This window comes from Dendrobates tinctorius, unplaced genomic scaffold (assembly GCF_039654945.1).
Source record: "Dendrobates tinctorius isolate UK_male_01 unplaced genomic scaffold, ASM3965494v1 ptg000004l, whole genome shotgun sequence".
In the NCBI taxonomy this organism is placed as follows: domain Eukaryota; kingdom Metazoa; phylum Chordata; class Amphibia; order Anura; family Dendrobatidae; genus Dendrobates; species Dendrobates tinctorius.
In genome coordinates this window covers 20,371-31,713 of record NW_027361672.1, presented here as the reverse complement: position 1 = coordinate 31,713, position 11,343 = coordinate 20,371, and the positions used below count along the sequence as shown (strand labels likewise).

General features: G+C 43.3%; 1 protein-coding gene and 1 long non-coding RNA gene across 2 annotated transcripts in view; both read left to right on the top strand.

The window, feature by feature from the left end:
- The first annotated feature begins 1,253 nt into the window (after positions 1 to 1,253).
- LOC141081308 (uncharacterized) overlaps positions 1,254 to 11,343 on the top strand; it is a 28,919-nt gene continuing 18,829 nt past the window's right edge. The window contains exon 1 of the long non-coding RNA XR_012229606.1: positions 1,254 to 1,943. This is a non-coding gene — a long non-coding RNA (uncharacterized lncRNA). The remainder of the gene's footprint in view (positions 1,944 to 11,343) is intronic.
- LOC141080683 (uncharacterized) lies at positions 6,822 to 9,563 on the top strand. Its single transcript, XM_073566075.1, has 2 exons — positions 6,822 to 7,927; positions 8,167 to 9,563. Exons 1-2 carry the CDS (start codon positions 7,581 to 7,583, stop codon positions 9,029 to 9,031), a joined length of 1,212 nt encoding a protein of 403 aa, XP_073422176.1. The 5' UTR covers positions 6,822 to 7,580; the 3' UTR covers positions 9,032 to 9,563.

Below are 11,343 nucleotides of genomic sequence, written 5' to 3'. Positions count from 1 at the left end.
CAAGAGCGATAGAAGAACCTGTCGTACCTATACAATAGGAAGTGCCACAAAATCATATCAACTTCGGTTAAAGATAATGTGGCCAACCCATTTATATAAATGTCTGTAGCAATTGTTTCACACAAAAAACTCAACACAAAAAAGTTGCTTTTTTTTAACCCCTTTACGACATACATTTGTGTCACATAGCATGTCCCTGCCTTTCAAGCATCTTTCCCAGCACATAACAGCTCGTTTAATCAGCCATTATGTGCCTTTAAATCCCGCTGTCAATCTTTTACATCAAGATTTAACACACGCAAGCAGTGAACATTCCATGCGTGATGTGATCGCTGGGCACCAATGGGTTGTCATGACAGTCAGGGGCCTGCTGGATGACTGCTCTGCCTGTCATTACTGTGATTTCTGCTATACATAGCACAAGCGGTCTATTAAATCCACTTTTCAATGTAACAGTTTTAAAAATGAAAAACATAAGATACACAAAAGTTTAAGTCATCCCGCTTTTTGCCAGATTAAGACAAACAATTAAGACATAAAAATATACATCTGGTATGACTGCCTTCAAAGATGTCAGACCAAAACATAGAATAATACGATCAGTAAACGGCAACGAAAAAGACTCAGAATGCAAAAGTTGGGTTTTTTTTGGCCGCCGTAACATTGCAATAAAAGGCGCTCAAAACACTATCTGCCCCAAAATGTTATAAATAAAATCAGCTGAGGGGATAAAATATAAGCCAACACCAGCCCCACATCCCAAAAAATGGCGACACAAGCAAAAACATTTTTTCTTACAAGTTTGAGGTTTTCTTTTTCACCGCATGAAAACAAAACTATACATGTTGTGTATCTGCGGACACGTACGGACCTGGGGAATCATATTACCAGGACAGTTTTACCATATACTGAACATAAAAAAAAAAATATTATGCTATAGCATTGCAGTTGATTTTATTTTCCAGCACACAATGTGATAAAATGAGCGGTGGCATTAAAAAGTACAACTTGTCCCGGTAAAAAAAACAAGCTCTAATGTGGCCATATTGACCGAAAAAGAATAAAGTTATGGCTCTGGGTAGGAGAGGCGGAAACAGAAAATGGCCCAGAGGTGAAGGGGTTAAAGAGCACTAGATACAGCATTTCACACAATTCTAGGGGGGAAAAAGACATTTTTAAAGTGTGCGACAGAAAAAACAGAACTCCCTAAATCCCCCAAAAAGGCAGTAAGCCCCCCAAACCAATTTCCAGTAAACTATAGCTTAAAAAGGTCCAGTAGGTGGGTGAGCCCTGAGGTAACAGCACGCGTGGTACTCCGAGCAGCAGCACAGCCCCAGCCTGACTCAGCCACTGCCGTGTCACACTCTTGCGTAACAAACATTCAGTCTCCACATCCGTTCCCGCCTCTAACATCAACCAATCAGAAAGCCCGAACGGAATGACGTTCTTCTTCCTTATTATGTCATTACGTTCCACTCTCTCCTGCGTTCAGTATCCATCTCTCGTCGCAGTCCACGACTACATTTCCCGATAAGCTCCTCGCGGTCTCATTGTATTTCGTCATAACGTCTTGGAATCGTCGAATACGCGGGCAAGCGCAGTGAGACACAGGCGGGCAGTGTGAGGAGCGGAGGCCAGTAGACTCGCCGCACACCTACCGGGCACGCAGCTAAGTGTTTTCGTGACGAGTCCAGTATTTTTCGGCCCCTTCAGCCGGACCTACAGTGACGACGTTAGTCAGAGCGTCCACCACTACTCGTCCTACTAGAGTAGTACACGCGCAGGGTCCTCGGGCCGGAGTGACCCGAGGAGGAGTCAGCCGGATGGCGGCAGCGGGAGGAGGGGGAACGGGCCCTGGAGGAAAGATCCGAACCCGGAGATATCACCTGAGTTCCGGGAGGACCCCGTACAGCAAGAGCCGGACACAAGGCCAGCAGCAGCAGGTGAGTGTGGTCGGGACGGCGTCCATGTGCTCCGGGCTGAGGTTCTCCCGCTCCCTCCCTGCGGTGTGGGGTACTCTGCTGGATCGTCTACCATTACTGCAGTCACCATGGCGTCCCGGGGTCAGGGCTGCTGCCTGGTGTTTGACACTGAGGCTTCTTCCCGCTACACATGTGAAATTACCAAGTATCTGCTGCTAAGGCCTTAAAGGGATATCCCCCTTACCCTGGCTGCAGATTTTCTGCCTTACTCCTCCTCCCCAGGTTCCGCCACTGCCAACCTTGTCTGTTGTTGTCACTGCAGACATTAAAATGGTTTGTCCGGGACTTTAACATCGATGGTCTAGCCCTAGGATACCGCATCAATGTCTGATCAGCAGTTCCCGGTGTTGTCTCGAAATGTTCAGTTACGGCGCTACACAACTCCTTCGGCTATAGCGGTTACGTCCGGGTGCTGCACATCCATCACCTGCTCAAATCAATAAGGGATGGATGGTCAGTACCTGGATCAGCCTCTATACAGTACAGTTGTGGCCAAAAGTATTGACACCCCTGCAATTTTGTCAGATAATACTCAGTTTCTTCCTGAAAATGATTGCAAACACAAATTCTTTGGTATTATCTTCATTTAATTTGTCTTAAACGAAAAAACATAAAAGAGAATGAAGCAAAACATTGAACATTTCACCCAAAACTCCAAAAATGGGCCAGACAAAAGTTTTGGCACCCTCAGCCTAATTCTTGGTTGCACAACCTTTAGCCAAAATAACTGCGACCAACCGCTTCCGGTAACCATCAATGAGGGTACCGTTACACTTAGCGATGCACCAGTGATCCCGACAACGATATGGATCGCTGGTGCATCGCTAACTGGTCGCTAGTGAGCTGCCACACAGGCAGATCTCACCAGCGACACAGCAGGGGTCGGGGGTCGCTACTTATCTGTCAGACACGGCGATCCTGATGTCCTCCCGCCCGCGTCCACGTGTCGCTCGGCGCCACAGGAAGCAGACGACGAGAAATGATCCAGGACCTCCTCGCGCAATCAGCGATAACCAGCGGGGGAGCGGTCGGAGGTAAGTATCTGACATAGCGATATCGCTAGCAATATCGCTGCTACGTCACAAAAACCAGTGAGGTTACTGCGATATTGCTAGCGATATCGCTATGTGTAACGGGGGCTTGAGTTTCTTACAATGCTCTGCTGGAATTTTAGACCATTCTTCTTTGGCAAACTGCTCCAGGTCCCTGATATTAGAAGGGTGCCTTCTCCAAACTACCATTTTTAGATCTCTCCACAGGTGTTCTATGGGATTCAGGTCTGGACTCATTGCTGGCCACCTTAGAAGTCTCCAGTGCTTTCTCTCAAACCATTTTCTAGTGCTTTTTGAAGTGTGTTTTGGGTCATTGTCCTGCTGGAAGACCCATGACCTCTGAGGGAGACCCAGCTTTCTCACACTGGGCCCTACATTATGTTGCAAAATTTGTTGATAGTCTTCAGACTTCATAATGCCATGCACACGGTCAAGCACAGTCCAGTGCCAGAGGCAGCAAAGCAACTCCAAAACATCAGGGAACCTCCGCCATGTTTGATTGTAGGGACCGTGTTTTTTTTTCTTTGCCTCTTTTTTTTTTTTTTTTTTCTCCTGTAAACTCTTTGTTGATGCCTTTGCCCAAAAAGCTCTACTTTTGTCTCATCTGACCAGAGAACATTCTTCCAAAACGTTTTAGGCTTTTTCAGGTAAGTTTTGGTAAACTCCAGCCTGGCTTTTTTATGTCTCGGGGTAAGAAGTGGGGTCTTCCTGGGTCTCCTACCATACAGTTCCTTTTCATTCAGACGCCGACTGATAGTACGGGTTGACACTGTTGTACCCTCGGACTGCAGGGCAGCTTGAACTTGTTTGGATGTTAGTCAAGGTTCTTTATCCAACATCCGCACAATCTTGCGTTGAAATTTGTCAATTTTTCTTTTCCGTCCACATCTAGGGAGGTTAGCCACAGTACCATGGGCTTTAAACTTCTTGATGACACTGCGCACGGTAGACACAGGAACATTCAGGTCTTTGGAGATGCACTTGTAGCCTTGAGATTGCTCATGCTTCCTCACAATTTGGTTTCTCACGTCCTCAGACAGTTCTTTGGTCTTCTTTCTTTTCTCCATGCTCAATGTGGTACACACAAGGACACAGGACAGAGGTTGAGTCAACTTTAATCCATGTCAACTGGCTGCAAGTGTTATTTAGTTATTGCCAACACCTGTTAGGTGCCACAGGTAAGTTACAGGTGCTGTTAATTACACAAATTAGAGAAGCATCACATGATTTTTCGAACAGTGCCAATACTTTTGTCCACCCTCTTTTTTTATGTCTGGTGTGGAATTATATCCAATTTGGCTTTAGGACAATTCTTTTTGTGTTTATTTTTCATTTAAGACAAATTAAATGAAGATAATATTACCAAAGAATTTGTGTTTGCAATAATTTTCAGGAAGAAACTGAGTATTATCTGACAAAATTGCAGGGGTGTCAATACTTTTGGCCACAACTGTAACTGAGCAGTTCCAGATGACACTGGGAACAGCTGATTGACGGTTGTTGCGTCACATCTGATCTGCTAATCCCGGCCGGATGTATTTAGTTGGGAAGCGAAAAAGCACAGCTCCCTAAACTGCATAGTGGCCAAGTTTGGGTACCGTGTACGGAGCATACCACAGCTACTTGGCAGGGGAGGAAGCAAAAGACAATACTGACATTACAGCAGGGGATCGCAGAGGATACATTTTGTGAGGTAAAATAAAAACAGTCAGTGAAATATTTTACCTCACAAAATGAATCCACTGTGATCCCCTGCTGTAATGTCAGTATTGTCTTTTGCTTCCTCCCCTGCCCAGGAGATGTAGTATACGGTCAAACAGTCCATTTTTTAAAATGAACTTTTGTTCGTGGGAAAACCCCTGTAATGTGACCGGCTTCCTCTGCCGGTAGACACGTCGCGCATCAGCCGCCGGGATCAGCCGAATGATTCACTGCACCTGAGCGTAATTCGCGCAGGCGCAGTACAACGATGTTCGCTGGTGGTACCGCGCAAGAGGCTGTGTTAGTGAGTGTGGTGCGACAGTGTTCTGCTGGTGGTACCTTGCAATAGGTTGGTACCAGCAGCAGTTTCCATATAGACACCCATCACTTTAGTGTCCCAATATGGCGGTCGGTGAACTTCCTCCTCTTGGAATTCTGCGATACGGTGACATCAGGACAGAACAGGAAATGAAAACATTACAAGGTAATTATATAAACAGATTGGAAAGGAGGAAAAAAAATCCAAAGTACATTAAAATTGCAAAGTATGTGTAATTCTACAATTTTTCTTTGTTTTTTTTTCTATTTACCATTTTCACTATTTTAAAAGTTACCTGGTAATACAATTCTCCGGATCAGAAAGAGTGTGCAGTTACTGAACGTGTATAGATTTAAAAAAATCTATATATATTTACGTCGTGTGAAAATTCGGAAACTTGTAAGAAAAAGATTTCTTGCTTATGTCACCATTTTTCCAAGACTCGTAACCTCTTCATTTTTCAGGATCTGGGGTTGATTGATGGCTCATTATTTGCGCCTTGAGCGAACATTTGTTATTGTTACCGTTGTGAGGTAGATAAGATGTTTTGATTGCCTCTTAGCATGTTATTCCAATATTGCAGTGGCCAATAAAAGAACCATAATTTTGACCATTTGAGGTTTTTTTTTGTAACGCTGTTTACCGATTGGATTAATGTATTTTATGTTTAGAAAAACAGGCTTTTACAATCACAACGATACCATGTGTGGGTCTTTTTTTAAGGTGGCAAAAAGGAATGATTTGAGCGTTTGTGTTTATTTTTTTGTATATTTTTAAACTTTTTTCAAATTTTTTTTCTGTTTTGGGCCATGTGCACACGTTGCGGATTCTGCTGCGGATGCGCAGCGTTTCAGGCTCTGCGGGTCTGCAGCAGATTTAGGTGTGTTGTACAGTACCATTGTTTTCAATGGTAAACTGAAAAAGGCTGTGCACATGCTGCAGATTTTTCCGTGGGTTCAAATCCGCAGCATGTCAATTCTTTGTGTGGAATCCGCAGCGGTTTCACACCTTCTCCATTGTAGAGGTGTGAAACCGCAGTGCTAAACCGCAGGTCTTTTGACCTGAGAATTTACCTGCGGATTTTTCCAAATCCACAGCACCTAAAACTACGTGTGCATGTAGCCTAAGTCCCCTCAGCGAACTTGACGCTGCGGTCGGCCAATCACTTGTGCTATACATAGCAGAAAGCTTCTCACTTCTGCCACGGGCCGATGTTCAAGGGAGGATGGTATAAACAAGTATGGAGGTCCTCAGCAGACCTCTAGCTGTCATGACAGCCCCGCAATCACGTGACAGGCTTGCCGACGGGCAGCATGAATGATGCACTTCTGGACAGAGTTTGTTACATCCTGCTGTAAATGATTGACAGCGAGATTTAACTGGTTAACAGCTGTGGGCTCCACCTGCGGCTATTGAAGGCACGTGATGGCTGATTAATTCAGCTGTGATGTGCGGGGAAAGATGCGGGCTCAGCATCCGAACCCGCCTCAAAGTCAGGGACACGACTAGAGTTCAGCGAATTTGTTCGGATCCCTGCTTATTCGGCAAGCTATAGTTATTTCCGAATAAGCTACAGCAGGAACCCGGATACACAGAGTGCTCCAGCTGATCGGCGCTGCATGTGTTGGGGCTGTGTCAGTTACAGCTCATACATGGAGAGCCTGTGTGTTGCTCTTTCCATGCATTTGTTGTGACTGTGACACAGCTGCGACACATGCAGCTGCGGCGCCAATCAGCTGGTGTGCTCCATGTATCTAGGTTCCCGCTGTAGCTTTTTCGGTAAGCGCTTTAGCTTGCCGAATAAGCGGGGATCCGAACAAATTCGCTCACCTCTAGACATGACCTTTTGGCGTAAATGTCAAAGGTCATGAAGGGGTTAAAACCCCTTAATGACAGCCAATACGTCTTTTTACTGACCTGAGATATGAGACTAGAGTCCCCCATACAGATGACAATCCAGCAGCTGTCAACTGTACACTATAGCTGACAACTTGCTGTATCACAAACGATCAGTGTTGTCACCATCCATATCTGTTTAACCCCTTAGATGCTGCTGTCAAGAGAATACATCAAATAAATTGATTGTGAGGGTTTCCGCTTTAGTCTAATTGACACACCGAGATCATGATTGTGTGGTCCTGATGTTTACCATAGCAGTTCATGGCCAAATAGCAGCTTTAGGCTAGTTTCACACTTACGCCGTTTTGCGCTGCGTTTCGAGCGCACATGAAACGCTTACAAAAAAACGCTTGTAAATGCTGTGATTTTTCGTTGCATCATCGCGCGCATTACGACAAAAACCGCAGCATTTGTATGCTTGCGTTTTCAAGCATTTTTCCATGCGTTTGCTTTTTTATGCGCATGGGTTGTCTAGGTGTTAAATTTCACAGGAGGAAAATCCTTGAAAAATTCTTGCAATAGACTCCACCAATGGGACATCAGTGGGCATGTGTTATGGGAATTCTGTATATAGACCCTGTTTACAGCTGAATTCTTCACATTTACTTGCATTTTCCTTTGTGAAACATGGATCTGCGCTGGAAGAGTTTTCACTTCAACTTGGATCTGGACATCAGGATGGCTCAGGCTTGTTCAGTTGCTTGCCATCAACAAAGGAAGAGAGAGAGACAGCGAAGACTGCAGCGGCGGCGTTTGTGGATACATCTGATTATTGAACTCTGGGAGAGCCGTGGCGCGTACCACACCCTCTACAGCGAGCTCCAGGCAAACCCGGAGAAATTTACTGATTATCCCCGGTTGTCCCAACAAAGCTTCAGTGATTTGCTTGGTCGTGTCCAAGAAGCCAACCGGAGACAGGACACACAGCTCCGTCGTGCGATTCCTCCTGAGGAATGGCTCCTGGTCACATTACGGTACGTAATATTGCAAAACCAATGCCTGCATAATTTTCTTTGTTGTGACATCTACTATTCCAAAGCTGGCAGAATTATTGTTCTGCCATGTAGTTATCAAAAGGCTGCAGTATTATTTTTAATGCCATGTAGTAAACAAAAGGCTGCAGAATTATTTTTATGCCATGTACTAATTTTTTTATTGTTTCAAAAAAACCATATACATAAATATTAATTTTTGTTCTTTCTCTTTTTCACAGATTCCTGGTTACTGGAGAGACCTTATCTTCACTCCACTTCCGGATTGGAATCTCCACCTTGTCGGGAATTGTTGTGGACAACTGCCGGGCTTTGTGGAACGTTCTCTGTCCAGAATTTATGCCCCTGCCCACTGCCGAAAAGTGGATGGAAATAGCTGAAAAATTTTGGACAGTCTGCAATTTCCCCAACTGGTTGGCAGCGGTTGATGGGAAACACATCCGGATAATCAAACCCAAAAGAACAGGCTCGGAGTACTACAACTACAAAAAGTACTTTTCTACAGTACTCATGGCCATTGCGGATGCAGACTGTGTGTTTATTGCAGTGGACATTGGGGCATTTGGCCGTGGGAATGACTCTCAGGCTTTTAAGAACTCCGACATGGACCGGAGGTTGTATTGCAATCATTTCAATTTCCCCATGCCACGGCCTCTTCCCAACACTGAAGGTCCGCCACAGCCATTTGTAATGGTTGGGGATGAGGCCTTTCAAATGTGCCAAAACCTGCTTAAACCCTACTCCAGCCGGGACTTGGACCACACCAAAAAAATCTTGAATTACAGACTGACCAGGTCAAGAAGACTGTTGAGTGTGCCTTTGGTATTCTTGTCTCCAGATGGCGAATTCATTAATCTGAAACTGGAAACAGTGGATGAGGTGGTGAAGGCCTGTGTGGTTCTTCATAATTTTGTGATGGCTAAAGAGCACCCTAACTTTGAACTAGATGATCCTGCTGCAAACCCATTGCCTGAATTCAATCAGAACCCTCTCGGGTCATCCGTTGATGTTGGCCAAAGAGGGACCAATTTGTGGCCTACTTCCTCCGATGTAGGACGGGTTGAATGGCAAGATCAAATGGTGTAAAGATTTTTTTTCTTGTGTGTTTGTTAATAAAAATCCTGTTTTGATACCTGTACCGAGTGCGCTCTTTTTGTATACACTCCAATACAATAGTAAAAAAAGACAGCAGGATGGCACTCACCATTCTCTTGAAATGATTCACTTTATTTCATATCGACAAAGCATAGGCACCGGCACGGGAGAAATGTAAAAAGACAGACAACAGCCATCCTGCTGTCTTTTTACTATGACATTTCATGTTTTTTCTTCACATGGACAGAGCACCCGTTCAGTAAAGGGTTACAGGTGCTACACCGATAGCGGTTACAAGCAGCTTTGCGGGTATTTCTTTCCCAGGGACAGTGCTGGATGTTTTCTTTCTTTCTTTGGACTGATATTTACTCCAATACAATAATCAACTGCCCAGGTGTACCAGTGAATTCATGATGCTGTGTTTTTTGCATCATGAATTTACTAGTACTCCTGACCAGGTGACTATACATACACACAAGTTGTATGAGCTTTATCATCTCTCCAGTTTGTGTTCAATTTACAGCAACGGTGGAGATAATACAACTAATATTTGTGTCACCTGGCCTGATGATACAAATAGTGATGTGGGGATGCACTAGCATCCTTCACTCTTTATGACACCTGACCATGTGACTATAAATATTTGTAGAATCACTACTGTAGCTTGACTTTGAACACAGACTGGAGAGATTATAAAGGTTATACAACTTCTACAATACCCAGGCTTGTTGTCATGCTGAAGTGAGGACGCCCAAAATAACGCATCCTGGCCAGGGCTGTGTAGTCGGTAAGCCAAACCTCCGACTCCTCAGTTTCCCTTACACCGACTCCCACATGTATTGCTTATATTTAAGTGAAAAATTTATTGTAGTACAATGTGAACATCAGACAATGTGAACATCAGACATTTAATCATTTTTTATCAAGATATTTAGATAGAACATAATATATATTTATTGGAATACAACTCTAGAACACAAACTGTTAAAAATTGTAAATATGTAATAAACTATGTAATATCGATTACATATATATATTGTGTGTGTATGTGTGTGTGTGTGTGTGTGTGTGTATGTATATATATATATATATATATATATATATATATATATATATATACATACACTATGTAATAAACTATGTAAGTGGCAGAAAACCGTTTTCAACAAAAACATACTAAATAACATTTGTCCAGTCTATGAATTTGTTCTAAAAAATAGAATTGCCTCCATCAGATCCTCCTTCATAGATGACCTCAAATCTGACCTAATAATTTTAAGGCCAGAGAACAACCTCTCTACACTAACTTGGGTTGGAGGCAAAGCCGTAACCACATGGGTAATATCGCTAACAATTTCCGGGTATAAAGGAATTGCCTCATGCACAGTCAGTTTTGATGAACGGTTGAATTATTCTATTTCTTTGAGAGCAAATGAAACATTTTGCTGAAATATGGTCAATCTGCTTGCTAAAGGAGACGGAGTGAAATCTTTTTCCTTGCGGCAATGCTTTGCCTGCTCCATGTCATCCAAATACTTGTCAAAGTCAAACTCCTCATCTGATGAGGATGAAGATATGGCAGATGTAGCACTGTCAGGACCCAAGTCCTCTTGCGCCTGGCAGTTCTCCTGTAGGCCACTCATCCTAATTGCTACCTCAGTTAGAGCTTCTTTTCCTTAAGTAAGCTGTTGATCATCAAGCAGTATACGATGACTTGGGTCCACATAAACAGCTGCCAGAAAAATTTTATTTTCCAATAGATGTGTCTCCGTTTCTTTGAAGCAGAAATGCCGTCTGCGATTAAACCTCCTCTTTGGGACAGGCAAAATAGCAAGTTCTTCCACTACCTTTATGAAAATGCCAGGAGTTAAATCCTCAGCTTGTAATTTTTTAGTCACAGTAAATGGGTGAGTAACCCCTTAGCGACAGAGCCAGTTTTCAGCTTAATGACCAGGCCAATTTTTACAATTCTGACCACTGTCCCTTTATGAGATTATAACTCTGGAACGCTTTAATGGATCCTGCTGATTCTAAGATTGTTTTTTCGTGACATATTGTACTTCATGTTAGTGGTAAAATTTCTTCGATAAGTCTTGTGCTTATTTATGAAAAAAATGGAAATATGGCAAAAATTTAGAACATTTTGCAATTTTAAAACTTTAAATTTTTATGCCCTTAAATAAGAGAGATGTGTCACACAAAGTTCTTAATAAATAACATTTCCCACAACATCAGCACAATTTTGGAAGCAAAATTTTTTTTTGTTAGCAAGTTATAAGGGTTAAAAGTTGACCAGCGATTTC

Bases quoted from the DNA above. Each gene is read 5' to 3' on its own strand.
- LOC141080683 (XM_073566075.1), top strand. From the start codon at position 7,581: ATGGATCTGCGCTGGAAGAGTTTTCACTTCAACTTGGATCTGGACATC. The intron at 7,928-8,166 runs GTACGTAATATT...TCTTTTTCACAG, and splicing joins TGGCTCCTGGTCACATTACG to ATTCCTGGTTACTGGAGAGA.